Source organism: Rana temporaria, chromosome 5, assembly GCF_905171775.1.
Source record: "Rana temporaria chromosome 5, aRanTem1.1, whole genome shotgun sequence".
NCBI classification, from domain to species: Eukaryota; Metazoa; Chordata; class Amphibia; order Anura; family Ranidae; genus Rana; species Rana temporaria.
Window position 1 is genome coordinate 254,187,198 of NC_053493.1, and position 25,589 is coordinate 254,212,786.

The 25,589-nt window shown below is 41.1% G+C and overlaps 1 protein-coding gene across 6 annotated transcripts in view; it reads left to right on the plus strand.

Annotated features, from left to right (window-relative positions):
• The window catches only part of PHACTR1 (phosphatase and actin regulator 1), a 411,120-nt gene that overhangs the window by 340,338 nt on the left and 45,193 nt on the right, over positions 1-25,589 (plus strand). For 5 of the 6 annotated variants that reach the window (XM_040353735.1, XM_040353739.1, XM_040353734.1 and 2 more), the window contains 2 exons: positions 9,453-9,614; positions 21,926-22,123. In XM_040353735.1, coding sequence (XP_040209669.1) covers positions 9,453-9,614; positions 21,926-22,123 — 360 coding nt within the window. The remainder of the gene's footprint in view (positions 1-9,452; positions 9,615-21,925; positions 22,124-25,589) is intronic. The other variant, XM_040353736.1, reaches the window with a different exon arrangement.

A 25,589-nucleotide genomic window follows, 5' to 3' on the forward strand; every position in this document is an offset into this window, starting at 1 on the left:
ACTTATGAAGCAAACTTTAATGGTAAAACGTGGTGGAACGTAACCTCACTTTGCAAGAACATTGTGAGAAAAACGATGGTGTGTAGGCAACTTCGTCTTTGAAAATTGAAGTTTCAAAAACGTCATTTTTTACTTCACAGAAAGTGTCGTTTTTTTTCATCACATAAAGTGATGGTGTGTATGCGGCATAAGGGTTTACAGCCACTTTAATTCTCCACTTATTGGAACAATAAATCTATTTAAAATAAAGATCCCTCCAAAAGCCACCATTTCTTTTCTGTGTGTGTAACTTAATTATGATATGAAGTTGTCTTTCATCTAAAAAAACTGCATTGCCTGAATTCAAGAACACAGCAGATGACATAAGATTAGATCACTTTCACTGTCATATGGTATTACTGCAGGGAACTGCATGTTTGTTGTTCAAGAGCAGACAACCACATTCAAAGTCATAAACTCTGTGGGACTGCCAGGGAAATGGCTGAGAAGACGATAGCTATGGCTGAAAAAATGGTGTAAGGGTAGGGATTTTTTAAATCTATATACATTTATCTTAATTATACAGTACAGGACACTGGTTTGATAATCATAGACCAGTGGCGGCTGGTGCTCAACATTTTTTGGGGGGCACAAACAAACTAAAAAAAAAAAAAAATTGCAGCCACTGTGCCCATCAAGCGCAACCACTGTGCCCATCAAGCGCAGCCACTGTGCCCACCAAACGCAGCCACTGTACCCATAAATTGTCACCACTGTACCCATCAATTGCTGCCAGTGTGCCCATCAATTGCTGCCAGTGTGTCCATCCATTGCTGCCACTGTGCCCCATCAATTGCTGCCAGTGTGCCCATCAATTGCCGCTACTGTGCCCCATCAAATGCTGCCCCAGTGTGCATTCCCCTGCCTGGCACTTACCTGTCTCAGGTCACTGTGCTGTCCTCCACGCTCTGAGTCCTCGATGGTTTCTCCTGTCATCTTCCCGTCCTCTGCTATGATTGGACACCTGATAGGCTTAGTCCCATTATCCCATTATCTTCCAATTCATCAATCAACTCTTTACATTTAACAAGTCAGAAACAATGTATAGTTAAAGCCAAACAGATGTGATATGGGTATTATTTTCTTTATGTGGTAGTCATATCAAAGCAAAGGCAGGCCTGGGCTATTTCAGTAAATTAAAGCGGTAGTAAACCCATCCAGTCTTATTTTTGCTATATCAAGCATTCCAAACTAGTGAACTTATTGCTGTGCGTACAAAGCTTCCTACCATCTTCCTTTCTGTGTAATCTGTCCTTTTCTTTGCAATGATGTAATCGGGCGCAAGCGCACTTAGTTCCATTTTTTCAGCATGCTCTTTATGTCCTGTGTTTACATGCCGGGGCTATGTCACTTCCTTTGCTTGGCATCAGCTCGGAGACCCAGTGGGACTAATGTCCCATTCACAAGTTGAGTCTTACCGCCATGTGACTCGCTATGTCAAAGGGGTTGCAGAAGCGGCGAGCACAATACATGAGTTAGCCTTAGGGAGTACTTAGTTAAGTGCTGCACATGCGCAAGATTACACACACGGAAAGGGAGAAATGGCCAAAGTAAGAATTGTTTTGGGCGTGGAAAACAGCAGTCAGCATGGCAATGACTGCGCCCTAAAAAAATAATAATATACAAGCAAGAATTGTTCAATACCATTTTAATATGCGGCACATTGCTATAAAATCAAATAATACACTTTGGGCCAGATTCAGAAAGACTTACGACGACGTATCTACTGATACGTCGTCGTAAGTCCAAATGTGCGCCGTCGTATCTTTGCGCTGATTCTCTAAATCAGATACGCCTGAATTGTGGCAAGATACTACCGACGTAAGTCTCCTACGCCGTCTTATCTTGGGTGCATATTTACGCTGGCCGCTAGGGGTGCTTCCGTTGATTTACGCATTGAATATGTAAATAAGCTAGATACGCCGATTCACGAACGTACTTGCGCCCGTCGCAGTAAGCTACGCCGTTTACGTAAGGCGTTTTTCCGGTGTAAAGTTAAACCACCAAAAAGCTGGTCTAAGTCGGGTATTTTCAGGGATTTTCTCCCACTTCCTGTTTGGCTATGGAACAGGAAGTGAAAGGAAATCTCTGCAATGGGACACAGATGATGAAAAAAAAATCTGACTGGGGTTATAACCCTCCCTTACTCCAAAATAAAAAAAAAGATCTGTCTAGCGATTTTTTGGAGGTCACCCTACATCAGTCCAAAGTTTCTCGTTGCACCCCTGATAATACCTTTTGTATACCAACACATCCCACCATGTCTAATATGTTTATTGGCATTCATTCCTCTTTATAAAAACAACCGTGCAAATATTTTCATAAAAAGAGTACTGTAATAATATGTAAAGTGCAGAATGCTGTGAAAGATGCAACTGTATAAATAATTTATCACTATAGTAGCTCAATTTTCTTGTTATAAAGGAGATTGTAATTTTGTTTCTGTTTTCATGCAATCATATATAATGATCCCTCTTACACATAACTGCATTATTTCTGAATTATTTCTATGCTACTGAAAAATAATACAGTTGTTGTAGTTGCCTGAAGCACAAAGAGAAATGACTTTGAAAAGAGTCACATTAATCACATTACCTTGGGTAATGTCAGGTACTATGTGATAGATCTCACAAGTTGGCTGTGATTCCGAGAACTCACAGACCAGTGCTGTTACAAGTAGTTAGGTGGCCCTCTAGAATCTTAGGGCATTTGTTTGTTCTTCTGCCTGCCATGTGTCTGGTAACAAGTATGAAAGGGTTTAAACCGCAGTGTTCAAATATTGATATGAGTCTTACAGAGTAGTGTTCATATCTGCATTAGTTGCTACTGAATTCTATTAACTTTTTTTTACATTTTGCAAATGAAATGTCCTAGTCTTTTTTAACCACTTAACCCCCGGACCATATTGCTGGTCAAAGACCAGAGCACTTTTTGCGATTCGGCACTGCGTCGCTTTAACTGACAATTGCACGATCGTGCGACGTGGATCCCAAACAAAATTGGCGTCCTTTTTTCCCCACAAATAGAGCTTTCTTTTGGTGGTATTTGATCACCTCTGCGGTTTTTAGATTTTGCGCTATAAACAAAAATAGAGCGACAATTTTGAAAAAAAATAATATTTTTTACTTTTTGCTATAATAAATATCCCCCAAAATATATGAACATTTTTTTTTCCTCAGTTTAGGTCGATACGTATTCTTCTACATATTTTTCGTAAAAAAAAAAAATCGCAAAAGGCGTTTGTTGATTGGTTTGCGCAAAAGTTATAGCATTTACAAAATAGGGGGTATTTTTTTGGCATTTTTATTAATATTTTTTTTTTACTAGAAATGGCGGCGATCAGTGATTTTTTTTCGGTACTGCGACATTATAGCGGACACTTCGGACACTTTTTACCCATTTTTGGGACCATTGGCATTTTTATAGCGATGCCACTGGCAGTGAAGGGGTTAACACTAGGGGGCGGGGAAGGGGTTAAGTATGTTCCCTAAGTGTGTTCTAACTGTAGGGGGTGGCCTCACTAGGGGAAATGACTGATCTTCTCTTCATACATTGTATTAACAGAAGATCAGCATTTCTCTCCCTGACAGGCCCGGGAGCTGTGTGTTTACACACACAGCTCCAGGTCCTCGCTCTGTAACGAGCGATCGCGGGTGCCCGGCGGTGATCACGACCACCCCGGGCACGCGCGCGGGAGTCAGGAGCGAGCGGGGGCCACTAGGAGAGCCAACGTTATATTACATGCTCTCGTGCAGGAGAGCCAAACTGCCGCCGTAAAACGACGGCGGCTGGTCGGCAAGTGGTTAATGTGAGACTCACGTAAATTGACCTTTTAGAAACCCAAATGCTCAAGCATATATAAGGATTTGAAATAGCAACTGAACCCTAAAAACTGTTCCCAAAAAGTTGCCAGACAGGAACTTCATACCTTCTCGCTTAGAATTGGATAATCGCCCCCCTGGTAGTCCTGGGTGGCAGACAGTTCCTGGTCTTTTCCTGGTCCTTTGAGTGACTGTTTCCCATCCATCAGCCAGACTGCTTTTGGACATACCAACTGCTTGTAAATTTCTGCGTTCCTCAATAGATGATGGAGAAAATGTACTTTTTATAAAATCTATTTCTTCCAGTCCATTGAGGGAGAGAGGTCTTGGCCTTGTTCATAAACTGAGGCATGCAGGGTAGAGAACTGGTTACATGGGGGCTGACTTAACAATCTTTCTATTTACCAGTGTGCCAATCTAATGTACTGTAGGCATGAATATAACCCAGCTGCTTCTGAATTCCTATGTCCCTCAAAAGATCTAATGAAATAGATTATTCAGTAAGTTCAACATTCTTTTATTTTGTGCATTAGGTGACCTTTACAAATATGTAAGTACGAATTCTATTTCAACACAAAAAAAAGTATTGAAATATGACATTTATGTACAATTGCTGCACAGCGTTTTGCTCTTTGTAAGCCTTAAAAAGGGTAGCTTGAACATGACAGTTGTTAGTTTCTTTTACAAACTACCGTACAGGAAGTCAGCTATGTGTTGGAAAATGTCTCTGCTCTGCAGCCTTGGTTTAATTTTTTCCCCTTCAGATAATCTCCAGAATCCCTAAATCCTCTTTGACATAAACCAGTTAGAAAATCATGTAATTCCTGTATAGTGGCCCTTTAATGTCTAGTCCCAGGGTTGTGCTAAAGTAAACCTGTGACAAATTTAGGCAATTTAATTCACGTTGAGCATATGATGAAAAAAAATGCTTTTAGGAACAAATTATGAGCAAATCCAGACATATGAAAAATCCACCTATATTTGTATGCAAATCCCAATTGCAGCTCTCTGTTGGTTCTTAACCTGGTGGATGGTCTCACTGACCAGCAGGAAGACCTGAGGAAACGTAATCTCAGCTTCCACAGTCAAGATTTGCATGCATTTTAGATGCCTAGATCTCTGTACCTAATGAAATTTTTGACATTTGATTGTAACTGAAAATAACCTTTGCTTATTTATTTTTACTGTATCACATATTAAATAAAAAATTTCCAAGGTTGGTGTTAAAAGACACCAGAATATGGTGCGAGTTTTGCCATGCGTAATAGAAATATATCACATTTACTGAAACTAGGGCTGGCATTAAACATTTACTGATATAAGAAATTGAAATTGGTCTTTTCACAAGCATCAGAAATTGGTATTATGAATCTTAAAACAGCACAGGAAATAAACCTGTACAACCAACAGGCTTGTAAATATTATTTAAAAAAATCAGAGGCTTGGCATAAATATATCAACTTCAGTGATATTCCTACCAAAGATTGGATACAGTGGGCCAGATTCACAAAAGAGATACGACGATGTATCTCCTGATACGCCGTCGTATCTCTGAGATACGATTGTCGTATATATGCGCCTGATTCATAGAATCATGTTACGCATAGATAGCCCTAAGATCCGACAGGTGTAAGTGACTTACACCGTCGGATCTTAGGCTGCAATTCTAGGCCGGCCGCTAGGTGGCGATTCCATTGCGGTCGGCGTAGAATATGTAAATGACTAGTTATGCCGATTCACGAACGTCCGCTTTGCCTGTCGCTGTAAATTTACGTAGTTTCCGTAGAGATATGCCGCGTAAAACTAAAGCTGCCCTTTAGGTGGTCTAGCCAATGTTAAGTATGGCCGTCGTTCCTGCGTCGAAATTTTTAATTTCACGTCGTTTGCGTAAGTTGTCCGTGAATGGTGCTGGACGCCATTTACGTTAACATCGAAACCAATGACGTCCTTGCGACGTCATTTAGCGCAATGCACGTCGAAAAATTTTAGGGACGGAGCATGCGCAGTACGTTCGGCGCGGGAACACGCCTAATTTTAATGGTCTCCGCCCCATTTGAATTAGGCGGGCTTGCGCCGGGCGGATTTACGCTACGCCGCCGCAAGTTTACAGGCAAGTGCTTTGTGAATCAAGCACTTACGCTGAAAACTTGCGGCGGTGTAACGTAAATGTAATACGTTACGCCGCCACAGCGTAGGGCGATTCTACGTGAATCTGGCCCAGTATGTTGTTTTCTGACACTGATGGCTATCAACCTAAATCAGCCTTTTTCAACTTTTTGACAATAGGAGAACCCTCAAAGCAATTTTCAGGTCTCAGAGAACCCCTGATAAAATGATATCTAAAGCTCCCTTGATTATGTATAATTATGTAAAGGAAATTTGTAAGTTCTGTATATTATTGTATTCTATTTTGTATGTATTGCACACTGCACTAATGTTTTCAGTACATGTTTGCATTCTTTCGAGTCCTGATTAAAATTAGTCTGCCTATGTTACGCCCTTGTTACCATAAAAATACAGGGCCAGATTCACAGAAAAAGTACGCCAGAGTATCTGCTGATACTCCAGCGTACTTTCAAATTTGTCACGTCGTATCTTTATTTGTAATTCACAAACAAAGATACAACGGCATTTGGCTAAGATCCGACAGGCGTACGGCTTCGTACGCCTTCGGATCTTAGGATGCAATACTTCGGCGACCGCTGGGTGGAGTTTGCGTCGTTTTCCGCGTCAGGTATGCAAAATAGCTGTTTATGGCGATCCACGAAGGTACGCACGTTCGTAGCATTCTCTTACGTCGTCGCTAGTCGGTTTTTCCTGTCGGAGCATGCGCAGAACGTTCGGCGCGGGAACGCGCCTAATTTAAATGGTACACACCCCATTTGAATTAGGCGGGCTTGCGCCGGACGGATTTACGTTACGCCGCCGCAAGTTTACAGGCAAGTGCTTTGTAAATCAAGCACTTATGCTTAAAACTTGCGGCGGTGTAACGTAAATGACATACGTTACGCCGCAGCGCAAGTACGTGAATCTGGCCCACAGTTGTAATATTAATGTGATACCTACCTACGTAATCGTGTATATAAAAACCTTCAATTGTGTCGAATAAATCAGAACAGTTATTTTGGAAAGATGCTGAGTCTACCTTTTGTGTCTGTTCCCTACTGCAGTAGTTAACATTTAATTTAGAATCACTAATCAATATGAGGAAAGCATTTGCCTATCTATAAAATATCCAGAACAATTATTTGATCAGTAATTTGTTCACTTGTCAAGGAACCCCTAACAAACTCTAAAGCAGTGGTTCTCAACTCCCGGCCTCAGGACCCACTAACAGGCCAGATTTTAAGTATTACCTTGGGGTATGCAGTCTAGAATCACTGAGTAGCAAATGATATCATCTGTGATGTATTTCAGTTTTCTTGCAAACCTAGCCTGCTAGTGGGTCCCAAGGGCAGGCATTGAGAACCACTGCTCTAAAGGTACCCTAGAGTCCTACAGAACCCCAGGTGAGAGAGGATGACCTATAATGTGGCTAGCTTGCTCCATATGTAGACCTCATTCACCTGTCTCAATGTTCACCTTGGCTTATATGCTAGGAAACCCAAAGTAGCTCTGATCACATAAGAAAAGACTACATTTACCCCAACTCCTGTTTTATGATCCATGTTTTAGGAATAAGTTTGATGTTATAGCAGTTTTTAGTAATTGATCTGTCTTTTCCAGGAAAACCGCAAAAAATACTTAGAATGCAGTTTAGAATTAATACAGCAGTTTTTGATTTTTAGAAACCCCCCTCCATAACATGACTGTATTTTCTGTTAATCTTGCCAGTAGGTTTGTTATCTTTCCACTTCTTTAACAGTTGTTTGCTCTGAAGTGAAATTACATAGCAGCATTTCCACTCTGCAGACAGGTTAGTCGTAGACGGACATGACATTTTAAACATCTCTACGCAATAGACAATCAAAATCAAGGCTGTCTACCACTTTTTATCTATACATGGGACAATAGGAGTAACAAGTTATAACTAGTTATTATACAGCTGTATGTGTCCCACACTTATTGTATGACTGTAAAAATGTAAAATAAAGAAATAAAAAAACGAAAGAATCAAGGCTGTCCACGGTTATACATTTTTAAGTTGAACCTCTTGCCGACCACTCATATATGTGATGGCAAGGAAAGTGGGCTTTAACGCCCACATGCCACACATATGTGTCCATGTCTACAGCACAATCACTAAGCTGTCACAGACAGCTCCTGGCCTATAGTTATGAGCGGTAGCTGGAAAGACATGCACATAATCTGTGACTGCTGCAACAGCCAATCACAATGGTGATGTGATTGGGATATTCATACTGGCTCCCCTCGCCTCAAAACTTAAACGGCCAAAGCAGGCAGGTGGGTAGAGGTTATTGTGACTTTTCTAAGCACTCCATCAGTGTTAAATGGTTTGTCCTAACCTCTGTAACTTCTGTGTTTGACCTCCATTAGAGGTTTTTCAATGTAACAGATGCTTTTCAACATAATTTAAATAGCTCAGTACATAACGGACTGTGTAATGTGGCTATTACATTGACAACACAAGTAAATAAACAAAACTATTACTAAACGCACACTACCAGCACATGTAAAGGTTAATGTGTACCTAAAGTCAGTTTTTTTAAGTTTTTAGTTTTACAGTGGATAATACAGTGAGGGGGTTAGGGCCATGGTTTAGGTTTTTAATGCTGTCTCTGACCCAGTTATTTAGACTATAAGTGGGGGAAAATCCCACATTCTTAGTTGTCAGCAGAATAGTTAGGAATAGAAAGAAACCGTTCCAATAGGGACACTTGTTCTGGTGACAACTGTCCAAGAGAGCATTTTCTCCACTTTGGTAAACATTTCCTTTCACATCCCGTTGTCTTTATGGGACAGGAAGTGCGGTATCTTTACGAAAACACAAATGACAAAAAGAACCTCCCCTTATAAAAAAATTAATAAAATTGGCTTTAGATTTACTTTCTGTGTGCCATTGTATCACTTTCCTTTCCTTACCATGCTGTCATCTTTGACTAAAGATTTAAAAAAAATGTTTAAACAATTAACAATACCGGTATTTAACAACTATTCAAGATTATATATACAAATAGTGTTTTTAAATTAAAATTAGGCCATCACCTACTTCAAAAATTATATTTTCTTATCTTTTTAAATTAGTGTAGATGTAAGTGTCACTTTGACTGTATTGGCACTGTTCAACGGCACTTTGTAATGACTTACACAATCGCTTATCAGCTGCAAAGTCTCTGTTGGGTTCTACCTTCCTGCCAGCAAAATGTTGATCATATTCTGATCCTGATCATGTTCTCTCACTGTGTGAATAGTAGACCCATCGAAATGTATGTTTTCACATGGCTTGCAAAGGTACACCACTAGAAGATGTATCAGCTAGTGGTATCAAACTTACCAATAGGCCATGCTTTTTCCCATGTTAGCCAACTTGTATGGCCTGCCCTACTCAAAAATGTAAACTACAGATGTTATAAATAATAAAGTATATAGTAGAATATATCATATTAACTCTTGGTTCTCTTTTATTCTAAGATGGTGATTTACAGAATGATGAAGGAATGATGGAAAATGGACAAACAATTGGAACAGGTTCATCCACCCTATCAGTCATAACAGAGCTTGAATCAAGCACAGTGTCAGGGGATACATGTGCATATGAAGTTCTTCCAACCTCAGAACTCATGGATGGGACAGGTAAGTAACTATAGGGTTCTCATATCTTATGGCTCACTAATTCATCAGTTATGTAGCAACAGAGACCTAAATGGTTTGCACTGTCTGACTAAAATCTGAGAATTGAGTGTTATATTGTCTTTTTGGGTTATGTTTGTCTTAACTTTCTATAGAATCAATGCCAAACTATTTAGCAGTAAATTAATTTCCTATGCTTGTTGAAACATTTTACTACCCACCCATGTGCTATTGTTAGGCTTCATGTACACTGCTGCTGGTAAACGGACGTTTAGGAGCAGTTGAACTCTCCTATGTTATCTTATCAGTACAGAGAGTCATTTTATAGTCGTTTCTAGGCAGTTCAGGAAAGCAAAAAAATGTGTTCAGGACCGATGTTCAGAGGCATTACTTGTAAACTCAAGTAAACGCAGTAACTTGCGTTTAGTCTTGTTTCGTTTACAGGCATATTTTTTATTTTTTTTTTTTTATAAAAAAAAACACACTTCTAAACGCAAGCATAGCTAAACGCGGCATTGTTAAGCGGAAAAACAGATGTTCTTAAATGTTGGTTACTATCTGTCAAGTCAAATAGTTTAGGAGAGGTTGTAAAAGGCCCTGTGTACATTAAGCCTTAAAGTTGTAAAAGAGGTGTAAAGTATGTGGCATTACCCATATCATTATGTGAGAAGGGACACAGATTGAGGGCCAGAGCTCAGCCATTGACGAGTACTGCTAAATAAAATCTATCTGCATTAGAATTCCTGTTCCACAACTGACAGCCTATGATCCCTGCCTCAAAATCCTACTCACTACCCTCAAGGGCTCTCCTCTGTTTATTGGCAGCGTGAAGGGCCCTACTGAATGATTTCTCCGACAGCTCCATCTGTCACCACTGTTAAAACGGGACCAGAAATCCCTACTATACTTGGAAAAACTGGACACTATGATCCAAAACTTTGGATACACCAAATGCTTTTTTTCACGCTGGAGGTCCTTTATACAATTCTTGTTCCTGATCTATTTTTCATGCCCTGCTGTGTTACCTCAAGATAGACCCAGGAATTTGGTCCAATGTAATAATACATGTTCCTTTCAAATAAGTAACAAGGATTGTGAATCATAAATATCATCTTATTAAATAAATACATTAAAATCAATTCATTAATACAGACACATACATTTACATTATTATTTTAATATATTTTAAGATTTAAGATTCCTTGCAGCGTGGCCCGCCACCTTGGAATCATGTCCCCAACGAAGGATCTTAGCTCTTAGCTCAGTGGGGACAAAGGTCTTACCAGGAGGAATTTTTGAGTCCAGGGTGGTAGAATGGGCAACAATACATCAAGTTGGGATGATCGGCTCAGGTTCAGGAGTGGACTCCTGGTCCAAAGTGTCTAAGGACCTAGAGAGCGCATCAGCCCGACCGTTGCAGGAACCAGGTTTGTACGTATTTGTGAAATTATAACGGGAAAAGAAGAGACTCCACCTGGCCTGTCTGGGATTCAGACGTCTAGCATTCTGTAGGTACTGTAAATTCTTGTGATCGGTGAAGATCGTTATGGAGTGAAGGAACCCTCAAAAGATTACACCACTCTTCTAGCGCCAATTTGATTGCGAGAAGTTCCCAGTCGCTGATGACATAATTTCTCTCTGCCTGGGAATTTTTTTTGGAAAAGAACGGACATGATTGACGTCTCTTCTCAAAGAGTTGAAGAAGCACCGCTCCCACCCCCACTGAAGAAGCATCCACTTCAATAAAGAATGCATCCCCAGGATTTGGTCTCCTCAAGAGAGGTCCAGAGACAAAGGCCTGTTTCAGATCGTGAAACGCAGAGACAGCTTCGGGGGGCCAGTCTTTGGCATTAGCACGCTTCTTGGTCAAATCGATAATAGGCGCAGCAATGGAAAAGTAATTCCTTATGAACTGCCTATGATAATTTGTGAAGCCAAGAAAGCGCTGTGTGGCCTTGATGCTAGCAGGAAGAGGCCAGTGGGTAATGGCTAAGACCTTCCCAGGATCCATACGAAGACCCAAACTTGAAACAAAGCATCCTAGAAATAGGACCTCAGAACATTCAAAGTTACATTTCTCCAGCTCGGCATAGAGATTTTACTCTCAAAGGCACTGGAGTACAGTGCGGACATGGTTTCTGTGAACATGCAGATTTTCCGAAAAGATAAGAATGTCATCCAGATAGATGACAACAAACTGGTACAGCAGGTCCCTGAAGATTTCATTGACAAAGTTTTGAAACACGGCTGGGGCATTACACAACCCAAAAGGCATGACCAGGTATTCGTAATGGCCGTCTCGAGTGTTAAACACAGTCTTCCATTCATCACCTTCTCGTATGCAAATGAGATTGTACGCCCCTCTGAGATCCAACTTGGTGAAAATGTAGGCACCCTTCAACCTATCGAATAGCTCAGATATTAAGGGTAAGGGGTATCGATTTTAAATAGTAACAGCGTTTAAGCCTCGATAATCAATGCAGGGTCTCAAGGTACCATCCTTCTTGGCAACAAAAAAGTTCCCTGCTCCTGTAGGCAATGAGGATTTCTGGATAAAACCTCTCTCAAGATTCTCTGTGACATACTCAGACATAGCCTGGGTCTCTGGGATGGACAAAGGGTAGGTTGCAGAGTTGGTAAGGGCAGAGTTGCTCCGGGAACAAGGTCAATGGCACAGTCAAAAGACCTGTGGGGAGGAAGCACCTCAGCTGATTTCTTACAGAACACATCCCGGTTATCGCTGTATGCAGTGGGAAGATCAGAAGATACCGATGTGGTAGCAACTGGAAGTCTCTCCTTGGGGGTCACCTTAGAAAGACATGATGAGAAACATGAGGGACCCCAAGCCAGGATCTGCCCAGAGACCCAGTCCACATGGGGAGAGTGGAGCTGTAGCCAAGGAAGGCCCAATACAATGGGGGTAGAGGTTTTGGGTAGGATGAGAAAGGATATCCACTCCTGGTGGAGAATCCCTGCCGACATCCTAATAGGTAGTGTCTGGAAGAAAATAGGGCCCCCTGGTAGAACAGTGACATCAATTGCCGAGACTACCAATGGCGTAGAGAGGGGTGAAAGGGTGAGCTTCATTGAAGAACAGTTCTCCAGTAGGGATGAGCCGAACACCTCCCTGTTCGGTTCGTACCAGAACCTTCGAACGGACCGACCGTTCGCGCAAACAGTTAGAACCCCATTGACGTTTATGGGACTCGAACGTTCGAATTCAAAAGTGCTCAATTTAAAGCCTAATATGCAAGTTATTGTCGTAAAACGTCTTTGAGAACCTGGGTCTTGCCCCAGGGAACATGTATCAATGGAAAAAAAGTTTTAAAAACGGTCGTTTTTTCTGGAGCAGTGATTTTAATGATGCTTAAATAAAAAAAAAAAAAATATTTTAAATATTGTACCTGCTGGGTGTCTATAGTATGCCTGTGAAGTGGTACGTGTTTAGAACTGTCCCTGCACAAAATGAGATTACGATAAGAAAAAGGTGATTTAAAACTGCTTGCGGCTTTAATGTAATGTCTGGTCCCTGCAATATGGATGAAAATCATTGAGAAAAATAGCACAGACACAGACAGTACACACACCACGTAACTTTAGGTGCACACTGCAGAGGACATGGGCAGTACACACTACGTAGCTTTAGGTGCAATCTGCAGAGGACACGGGCAGTACACACCAAGTAGCTTTAGGTGCAAACTGCAGAGGACAAAGGCAGTACACACACTACGAAGCTTTAGGTGTAAACTGCAGAGGACACGGGCAGTACACACCAAGTAGCTTTAGGTGCAAACTACAGCGGACAAAGGCAGTACACACATTACGTAGCTTTAGGTGCAAACTGCAGAGGACACAGGCAGTACACACCACGTAGCTTTAGGTGAAAACTGCAGAGGACACGTGCAGTACACACCAAGTAGCTTTAGGTGCAAACTACAGAGGACACGGGCAGTACACACCACATAGCTTTTTGGTGCACACTGCAGAGGACACAGGCAATACACCACGTGAGAATACTGCAGCTAGCACAATCACCTGCCTGCCAGTAAATTAGGAAGAGCTGATCTAGCTAAACTATACAGTGTATATATATACAACACCTGGGATGCATATATGTCCTCTACACACTGTAACTTTAACTGACTAGCCTGCCTGCCTGCTCTATCTACCTACTAAAAATGGCACTCTCTCTCTCTCTCTGTCTTCTTTCTTTTAACCACCGCAACACACTATATAAGACCGACCTGCCTTTTATAGTGTGGGGCGTGTACTAAACCCCCTGAGCCATAATTGGCCAAAGCCACCCTGGCTTTGGCCAATTATGACTCTTCATTTATTGCAAGCTGTGATTGGCCAAGCATGTGGGTCATAGTGCATGCTTGGCCAATCATCAGCCAGCAATGCACTGCAATGCCGCAGTGAATTATGTGCTGTGAAACATAACTCAAATTTAGGGGTTAGTCTGGTCCGGCCCAACTGCATAGGTTCCTCAGCAGGCAGAGGATGCTCCACGGGACGAAGTGAGGGGAGCTCAGACTGGCTGGACCTCTCCTGAAAACGAATATCGATCTGGTTGCATAAGGAGATGACATTGTCCAGACCGATGGGGGATGGTTCTTCCCGCTAATTCGTCTTTCACTCGGTCATAGAGGCCATGTAAAAAGGTAGCGACCAGGGCCTCATTGTTCCAGCTCAATTCAGCTGAGAGGATAAGGAACTGAAGAGCATATTGTTCCACTGAACGGGATTCTTGGTGGAGACGTAAAAGAGCACTAGACGCTGAAGAAACCCGAGCCGGCTCCTCGAAGATGTTACGAAAGAGCTTCAAGAAGTTGGACAGGCTGGAAACTACCGGATCATTCTTCTCCCACAGGGGGGCAGCCCAGGCTAGAGCTTCACCAGAAAGGAGGGAAATAATATAGACTACCTTTGCCTGATCAGACAGGAAGTTTTGAGGCTGAAGCTCAAAATGGATGGTGCATTGGCTAAGAAACCCACTGCAGGCCTTGGAGTCTCCAGAAAAACGGATTGGAGGTGGTAGTTTCATCGAATGCGACTCTGCGACTGGCACAACAGGTGCAGCCACTGGTTGTACTTGGGGTTGTGGATTCGGGGTTCCCAATGAGGTCTGAAGCTGTTCAAAGCGGGTAGACAGATCCTGTAGGAATCGCATCACCTGAGTCTGATTAGCTTCTTGCGTCTCGAGTCTGCGAACGAGTATGCCCTGTAATGGATCGTCTGCGGGGTGCGGCATGTCGGCCGGGTTAATGGCTGTTCAAACTGTCAGTTTACCTGTGGCCAGGTGACAAATGCACCCCGTTGGAGACAGGGGTGCACCGCAAGTTAGTGAACCCAATAGCTGACTGCTGCAGATGGACAGGAAACGTGAGCCCAAGATTCCCCATGGCATGGAGTCTAAGGTCCAGCAGGTGTTCACCAGAGCCTCTAGTGGTGAGGATGGCCTTCGCTGCAACTGAACCCAGGTCGCGGCCCCTGGAGTCCAACAGGTCACGCTCCGTAGGGAGAGAGGGGAAGCAGCCACTGAGGACACAAGGGATAGTGATGGGTAAGCCGAGGTCGGGGCAACAGGCAGACGAGGGTAACCAAGGGACAGGACAAAGGTCAGGGTCACAGGCAAACAGGAGTAGTCAGAGATGAGCCAAAATCGGTACACAGAAAGGTAAACGTAGCACACGGCAGACAGGAACACAAGCTAACAAACAAAGTTGAACAGCAAAGCAGACCTGCAGTGCACTAGTTAATATAGACTTCCTGGGATGACCTGGGGTGGAGCCATACAGGGAGGAGAGATGATAAAAGGCAGCCAGAGAGTCAGGCCTCTAATGGACACATGGAGGAGAAGGTAAGCTGCCAGACATTATTGCATGTTCATGACAAAGTGCCTCTATACTTGACAGTAGGGCTGCCCAACCCCCCAACCCCTTCCAGGAGCAATAGGAAACATAGAGGGATGGAGGGGTAGCATCAAAGTAAACTTTTATAACACCTTGAGCTGCTTACATATGATCACTTTGCCAAGTGAGTATAATAAAGTGCATCTGAAGCAAATATATTCAAAAGGTAAAAAGAAAGGGATTGGGTAAAAGCTGTCAGTTTATTTTCCTCTTGTAGAGATTTCACTTCTTTTTTGTCTAAGAAATCTCTCTATAGTTAGGGAGAACCCCCAAATAGACAGTTGTCATCAGATCAGTTTTCCTCATTAGATGATTTCTCCTTCATTTCTGTTCTGGTGACAACTGTAATATTTTGGATTCATCACTTTCTGCAGCAGTGACAATGGTCACCAATAAAAACCATCAAAATTAATCTTCTCAGTAGGGACGCACACACAATAGTAAAAACCTGACAAGTGTGCTAAACGTTCTACTTTATCCTAAAGTTATAAATAAAATTTTACTGTCAAAAAAAAAGTTATAAATAAAATGGCTTTAGATGTGGCATGACATGCTCCATGGTGACACTGGCTCCTAAAAGTGAGATTTTTCTAGCTTGAAACCCTGCATTTTCTGCATCTATGCATATACAAGGCTGTACCTCTGTGATATAAGGTGATTATTAGGATGCAGCAATAGCTTGTTCGCCTATCCCAATTGATTGGAGCAGCATGTAAGAGGTTTGTGTTTGGCCGGGTGTTGGTGCCAAAATTATGCAAGCCCCCGCCCTGCTTCTTCATGGATAAGACAGTTACCCATCTAATGGTAGATGGAACCCTTTACCATATTGTGTCACACTCCTGGCCGTAGGCCTGCTCAACATTCCCAGCCGTAGACCTCAATATTTGAAAATTAAAAAAATGCCCACAAACAAAATGCATTTTCCACTTTTTATTGTAACTCTGCAAGATTTCTGTGACATCTAACACCACATTGACAGACAAACAGAATTCTTCTGTACGTAATGCCATACACAAGAGTAGATATTCTGTAGTTGTCATTTGGGTGCAGAACACCAGCACATAATTTGTAAGCACCACAGAGTTGGGACCACTTTCCCCATGCATACTAAGTCCATCGCTGAGTATAATCAAGGTGCCCTTGTTAGTATAACAGTCCCCAATATCCCTTTCATAGTTTTAGCCAGCAACACATGCTCCCAGGTGGCCCATTTGTTCCCAGGTGTATTATTACTCACTTCAGAGTTATGCTATGTGAATGAAAACATGTAATACTTATAAAGTTGGTGTTATCGCAATTTGGCTGCAAAAGTGGAAATACACTTCCAAACACATTTCATGCCTTTGCTTTGCGATTGCTTATGGTTTTGTACCATGCTCTCAGGTAAATCAGTAGGGACATCTGGTGGACAATTTTAAAATAACATTGTGTATAGTTTTTCTCTGTTTAGTGAAATTGCCTTTTGTTAATTAGCAGCAATGCTTTGTGAATGGTGCTTTAAAACATAGAGTGCAGATGTAAATTAGAGTTTACAATGAGCTTTTTGCTGTTTGAAGCATAGTATATTTTCCTTAATGCAGGGTTTTGCTAAAATATGCCTATTTTAGTAATGGCTAGTGCGTATAGAAAAACTCCCACCGCACAAAGAAAAAAAAATAGTAGTATAGTTGCTCTTTATGCATTAAAATGTAATGACCAAAATCTGCAAACACATGTAAATGAATTCCTTTAGGAGTAATTAGTCAGGTTGCATTTGTGCTGATCACAACATGAGGTTATATTAGCTTCTTGCCAGGTATACCATTAAGCCAGCATAATGCTTTACTAAGAGCATTAGACCCTACCATTGCATAAAATGATTTAAAAATGTCCTATTCCCACGCTCATCGGGGTATATCCCCCCAATCTATTTATTTCATGAACAATGAAATACAAGTAATACCGCGTGAAAAGCGGTTGTGTGTAGTCTCCAGAGCATTTTTCTCGACGAGAAAAATGGCCGTTAAACATTTAGAAACTGCTCCATTTTTTCTCGTCGTTTTTTTACGCTGTGAAAGACGGACGTGTGTACACTTTAACAAGGGGGGAAAAACGCGCCTGCTCAGAAGCAAGTTATGAGACGGGTAAATTAGCATAAGCAGCCCAAAAGGTGGCACCACTCGAATGGAACTTCCCCTTTATAGTGCCGTCATACGCGTTGTACATCACCGCGCTTTGCTAGAACATTTTTTTTTCCACGATCGTGTGTATGCAAAGCAGGCTTGAGAGGAATCACATCAAGAAAAACGTCGTTTTTTTTCCATGACATGAATAACGGTCGTGTGTACGCGGCATTAGAGGAAGCATCAAGCTCATAGTTGGAAAGTGATGCTTCAAGCCCCTAATCAATAAGCAATAGTTACTGCTGCTATTTTGAGACCCCTCAAACACAAATATGGAGGATGCTGTGAATTTATTTACAAGTCCTGACCAAAAAAGAACAAATCATTGAAGCTTAAGAGGAACTTCACTCCTCTCAATTTTTTTTCCATTTCCCACTTACCTTGTCCATTGGATTGTCCTCAAAAAAACAGTCATATGCCCAGCAAATCCACCTATCTTTTCTTACGTCATCAGAAGGCCAGCTGTTCTTTCTGGTTCTTGCAGCTGGCGACGTAATGATATGGCATATACATAGTGTGCTGCACATTATCTGGAACATGCATAGTGTGGTAGAGGTTGCTTCAAAGCCTCTGAGATATGGGACGAGAGAACCCCAAGAGGCTTTGGTCAACTGGAGCCATGCCATTCTAACCTAGTTGAGAAAGAAAGAAGCTCTGGCTGTTTTTATTGCTTGTTTTTTTGTTTTGCTCAAAAACACTCAACAATCAAAAACCTTGTTAGCCCTTGTTCGCAAGTGAACATCCTATCACTTGTAGCAAAACGCATATCACACAAAAAAGTACATGATCTTCTTTTCAGGCAGAATTGAGCAGTTTTGTCCCCATAGACTTCAGTAGAAATGCCTGAAAAGAGCAACATGGTCTTTTTTCAAGCGTTTTATCAATCATTTTCTGCTCAAACAGCAGCTCTCTGCCCCCTTTTTAGCAGTACTCCATACCTTTTATTTGAAAATTTTCAAAATGCTTGAAAACGTGACGCTTAGGTGTGAATGTAGCCTAAAGCTGGGTACAAACTACAAGGAAATTGAAAGAAAAATTACGTTCATTTTCTTATTGTGTGTACACAACTTTTGACATCCAATTCAGACTTTCCAAACTAAAATTTCCGAAGGGACAAATTCCAAAAATGTTCTCGTATGTGAACAAAATGAACAATTTTCGTTGAATGTGTACTGTTTTTCGACAAGAAAAATCAGATACTACCTGGTACCAACTAGGGTAGCTAAGATGCATCCTTCTACTTCACCAAATTGTTTCCAACGATGCGGGCAGTTGGGGACTATGCATCATATTTGGTGGCAGTGCCCCCTCGTAACTAGGTTCTGGATTAGGATTTTCAACTTAATAAATTCAATAATGGGGGTAAACATTCGCAGATCTTCAGAAGCTGCTCTTTTCCACAAACTACCTGACGAAACACCCAAAAAATCTGTAAAATGTATTAATTATGTATTGCTGGCTGCGAGAATCGCAATCGCTAGGCATTGAAAGCAGTCAGTAATTCCTCTTGACCAGGTTAAAAGTAAACTCAACTGGATCATGATTAATGATAAACTCACCCACATACTTTGTAATAACACCAAGAAATGTAATAATTTCGTACCCGCAGAATAATGTGTACATACGAAAAAATGTAAGCACCAAAATACGAAAACGACGGGATTACGAATGAGTCGCATAACGAACAACCGCAAATACGAACGAACGATCCGACGAAAATACGACAAAACGAAAACGGCAAAAGAACGAATATGACATCTATAACAAAAGACTTGCATTCTTTATTTTGTTTGAATCTTTGTTCTGTTCGTATTTTGATTTTCAGTCGTATGTTCATATGACATCTAACAAAAGATTTTCATTCTGTATTTTGTTTGAATCCTTTTTCTGTTTGTATGTTCATATGACATCTTATAACAAAAGATTTGTATTCTGTATTCCTTCTTTCTGTTCGTAATTTGGTTTCAAAATACAGAATGCAAATCTTTTGTTATAAGATGTAATTTTCGTTTTTTTGAATGGGCAGTGAGTGTAGTTAGTTAGTGAAGCAGCTTCTCTTTTGTGCTGAGTAGTACAGTAAAGCCAAATAAACTTTTCTGTGGATTTTCGTCTGAAGGGAGTTTAAAAACGAACGAACGTTCGGTAAAACAATCGTTTTTATGTTTGTTGTTAAAAAAGTCTGACCAAGTGTATGGGGCTTAACAATAGTTAATATGGATGAGCCGCGTGTTGAAAGTGCCGCGAATCCCGCGATATATTTACGAAAGTACAAAATGATGAAAATTCACGAAAATTATTGTCTAACAAGTAACGAACATGAATTAAACAGAATAACGAACCATCCCGCATGTACAAAAATAAAACGGTAACCAAAATACGAAACGATCGGAATACGAAAAAATCGCGTCGTACGAAAAACGAACGGGAACGAACAGGAAAACGGGCGTCTTACGAAAAACGAACGGGAACGAACCTACGGAACGATACGAAACAGAACAAAAAAAAACGAAAAAAAATTCTGTGCACATGTCTATTGACTATGTCTCGATTCAGTAGGGAACTCCAGGATGACCCTCTCCTTCCTCATCTCCCTTTTCTCGCTCCTTTTTTATTTTTTTTCTTCTCTTCCTCTTCTCTCCTTTATTACTTCCTTATTTTTCTAGTACTTATATGCACAATATAGATGATCACTTATGGGGCCTCACACAGTATTGAGCCCTGTGACTTTCTCTGGGATTACTACCAGGATTCCCCGTGACTCTGGATCTCTACCATTCACCATACATGGTGGTATTCCTGATCATAGATGGGGAAATATTATTCAATCCCACTAATATTTGGATACATATGACATGTCTTGCATTCTATTATGCTGATAGATGACAGATATGTATTATGGCCATACCTTCTGTATCTCTGTATTGTTATGTTGACAATCTGAAAGATTGACTTCGTTCTATTAATGTGACTGTTGATTTTGGAATTTGTTCCTTTTTCAATAAAAAATATTGAAATATAAAAGTTGAAAAATCAGATATAAAAGACTGCGCATGATCAAAAACAATAAACAACAATAATATACACTATAACGTTTCTACGTCAAACAAAAAAAAGCTTTTTTCATTTGAGAATCTTTGTACAATTAGTACCATGCTTGGGTTGGACTTGCTGTAAAACATCTAGGATCATTCGCCCGATTTTCTTATCATTGTGTACTCTTAAGGCATAAGGGCTTCTTTACACCATAAGTGCATGAAAACTGATGGAATGGAAAAACCAGAAATCAGTTATTTTTTTTCACCCTGATGTCTATAAAGAAGAGGAAAGGTTAAAACAGACCAAGTCCATCGTGGTTAAAAGTCCCCCAACCCTCAAAACCACTTTGCCTTTGAAGACCCATATTTTAGTGCTTCTGGGAGGTATGGGTGGTATTACCATGTTTCACCGCTGCCTGCTGGAATGGCTAGGGGATCAAAATCCTGTGATAATGCACTCCCTAGAGAACCCAGCATTTCCAGGATGTCGCGGTGATGCACAATGATGTCATCTGGGCCTACTAGAAGGGTGGAAAGCAGAGGCAGAGGTACGGTAAGTATTTTTTCATTGCATTGTGGAGGAGGGGTCTTTTGGTAGCTCTGGCTTTGAATTTTGATGGAAAGTTTGCTTTAAGCATTAGCTACACAATTTTGTAAGTTATTGAGTTCAATCAAATTGTATTTTATGGTTATTAAAGGGGTTTAAGCATACATACAAAAAAATCCCCATGTATCTTGTGGTTAACACACATAGTGATGATTGATGAAACAAGAGATCAGAAACCCATTTTTAAAGCTTTATTGCTTTTTTCCTTGTCATACAGTATATGTTGCTGTTTAACTCCATTGGAAATATTCTTGGCATTGTTGTGTTTCAGCACTGTGATCATTATCCTGCTCTTGTGTACATTTGTTAGCTCTTTCATTGTAGACTTTCAGAGAACATTATGTCAGTCGAAAGGAGATTATTGTTACCTTAACTCTTCAACAGTATATCACATTTCGGAGATCTAACAACAGTTCCATGTGATTCATAAATGGGTATTTGACAATATCAAAGGACATGTCTAGACAATGTAAAATGATACCATTCTGTGCCACCTGTAGTCTGTGAATTAGCCCATTACTGTTCATGCTGTTGTCATATATGTTTGTTCCTATTTTACATGTGTCATGTGTGCGATGTGGTTTATGTTCCTCAGTGTCTGAAGATCTCTCATCAGAGCCAGGATCCATGTCCCAGGATCCATCATACAAGCCAACCCTGCTACTACCCCCCAAAAAATCTACTGCTTTCCCTGTAGATCATGAGGACTGCCCTGTGAAACCGCTATCTTTCCACAAGCAGCCCCCTGCCCTGCCTCCTAAACCTATTTCCAGAATTGCCAATCATTTAACAGGTAAGAAAGAGTAAATAAACATTGTGTACAACATCTTCCTTCTGTGTTCTATGGGTTTATCACATAGTTCTCTTACTAGAAATGCAAACACAACAAACCTCTTGACCTTGGGCTGCCTTTTCATCTACCGGGCACAAAACCTTTTCTTTGGTGATCTTCAACAGAGAAGTACCCCATGACTTGGTGTATCAGATTGAATGCCCCCCATTAGTTTACATGATATCTAAGTTGATTTTAGACTCTCTAAAGGTCATTCAACTCAAATGGTGGTATATATACCTTATATCTCTGTCAGAGACTCCAGAAGAAAAGCCAGCCATAGACGGAGTGATTTTCTTTCCTGAAAACATGGGTTTGCTTGATTCCCACATCAACACAGACTTGTACCCAATTTGTACCCAAGTTGATTGATCGATCAACTTGGATTCGATCAGCCTACCCATGCATGTTTTGAGATTCAAACTGTCTATGGCTGGCCTAAAGTCCAATCTCCAATTCCCAACTCCACTAGCACCCTCCAGGACAGGTGTTCATACTTCTGTTATTATATTCTCTATATTCTCTATAACAGAGGTCTCCAAACTGTGGCTAGCGGGCCGAATGTGGTCCTCCGCTTGCCTTTATCTGCCCCTCAGGGCACTGTTCAATAGGTTAGTATTCCTCCCATTGACACCAGAGATGGCGAACCAATTTTCCCACTGACATCAGTGATGGGGCACTATTCCTCACACTGACACCAATGACACCAATGATGTAATTTCTTTACTCTCTCTGACCACCAAGCCTATGGTATTATTTACTCCCACTGATGTCAGGGCATTTTCAACTCCCACTGGCCACAGTCCGACCTAAACTTTGAAGGGCAGTAAACCAGCCCCTTGTTTCGAAAGTTTGGAGACCCCCGCTCTATAACATTAAAAAAGTGAAAGAAATCTCACAGTGACAGCGGCATACAGTGAGAGGAATTAGGAATCACTAGGTGATTTGACGGCTACGTAAACCCTAGCAACGGACTTCTATTTTTTTCCCTTTTAGTCTGTAAAATCTATCATTTTATGCATTTAAAATAAGTTTAATAAGTCAAAAAAATAGCTATTTATCTTGCCAGACATCTTGCAAGTCCCCCATTCCCATATTATAGAGATTAAAAAATAGGGAAGTGCTCTGTAGTACTGAGTGACAACATTGCCCATCCATAGATACAGTACAGTGAGTAAGCGTTTTCATCCTAGGACAGGAAGTGTGTTACAGGCAGGATCACTAAGTGAAAAAAAGGAAAAAAATCATAGGAAAGCAAAAAACAAATGTTGCCACCACATCTAAAGACTGATGAGCTGCTCTATATAACATTTTGGTTCTTTGGCTTAGATACACTTTAACTCTCCACCATCTACCAGAAAAACAGATTGACCAATTTAGATTAAACAAACCTTTTAGCATGTCACGTTCCTGAGTACATTATAAAAAAAAAAGCTAGTCCAATATACAGTACTGTATTTTTGTCAACTGCTGTTTTCTTGTTCTTGTTTATGAATCTCTAATTTATAGTATGCTGTTAAATCTCAAAGCAGAGTCACATGTACCATGAAACTGTGAATATATATTCAACTCTCATTTAACTTCAAGTTTTCATTGTTTACACTCTATGTATTGTTGTAACTTGTTTTAGAACTATTCCGGATAGACCATTTATTCAGTGTACACTGTTTTATGCTCCAGAGGGTTATTGTGGTTTAATATGTTTTTCTATTCAAATTTTCATACACCTGAGGGTACTTATAGATTGTATGCGATGGACAGATGTGCAGACAGGTTCCCTCCACCCTTATGCCGCAAACACATGGTTGTTTTTCGGCTTAAAAAAAAAACAACGTTTTTCAGCATGTCCAAAAAACAATGTTTTTCCAACCTTATCATTAAAAACGATGTTGCCCACACACCATCGTTTTTGAAAAATGATGAACAAAGCGCGGTGACGTACAACACGTACGATGGCACTCTGAAGGGGAAGTTCTATTCGCCTTTGGGCTGCTTTTAACTGATTTCTTGTTAGTAAAAGACGATTCGCGCTTTTTTGTCTGTTACAGCGTGATGAATGTGCTTACTCCATTATAAATGGTAGTTTTACCAGAACGAGCGCTCCCATCTCATAACTCGCCTCTGGGCATGCGCGGGTTTAAAACGTTGTTTTAGCCCACACACGATCATTTTTTACAACCCGAAAAACAACATTTTTCAGAAGCCAAAAAACGATGTGAAGCCCACACACAATGATTTTAAATGACGTTTTTAAAAACGCGCTTTTTTTTTATGCCGAAAAACGACTGTGTGTACGCGGCATTAGGCTTTACAGTCTGCTGATGTCTCCATAAACAGGAATGTCCACCTTGGCTGAACGTTCATGTTCAAGTGAATAGAGAGTGGGAGGGGATGAATGGCACAGGCAGATGCTGCCAACTTCATTTATTTTATGGGGAACAAAATCAATCATTCAGCTACCTCCATAGGGCCCTTAGACATGAGAGTGTTGTCCATAGAAGCAAAAGACAGCCAAAGCAGTTTAGTACATTCTAATTGACTATTACAATCAGGGCTCATTTACACTCGGATTAAAAACGCTGTGTTGAAATCTCTACAACATGTAACGTTTTATGGATCTGTGGCAAATGATAAATGGTTTACCAAATTTTTTACAAATAAATATCTTTAATGCCTTGTACACACGACCGAACATGTCCGCTAAAACTGGTCCGTCGGACCAGTTTCCGCGGACATGTTCGGTTGTGTGTAGGGCCAACCGGACAGTTTCCCGGCCTAGCGGACAGGTTTCCAGCGGACAAAAGTTTCTTAGCATGCTAAGAAACTTGTCCGCTGGAAGCCTGTCCGTCGGACATGTCCGATGGTCAGTACGACTCATCGGACATGTCCGCTGGCCCGAAATCCCACGCATGCGTCGAAGTGATTCGACGCATGCGTGGAAGCATTGAACTTCCTGGTGCGCGCACGTTGCAGCGTCATCTTCGCTGGCCACGTCGCTGCCATGTCACTGTGTATTCTGTCCGCTGGGAATTTGGTCTGATGGTGTGTACACACATCAGACCAAATGATCCCAGCGGACATGTCCGATGAAAACGGTCCGCGGACCGCTTTCATCGGACAGGTTGGGTGGTGTGTACGAGGCCTAAAAGTGTGGCATGCATTTGTATTCAGCCCCCCTGAGTCAATACTTTGTAGAACCACCTTTCACTGCAATTACAGCTGCAAGTCTTTTTGGGGATGTCTTTACCAGCTTTGCAAATCTAGAGAGTGCTATTTTTGCCCATTCTTCTGTGCAAAATAGCTCAAGCTCTGTCAGATTGGATGAAGAGCAACTGTGAACAGCAATTTTCAAGTCTTGCTACAGATTCTCAATTGGATTTAGGTCTGGACTTTGACTGGGCCATATTCATAACTGAATATGCTTTGC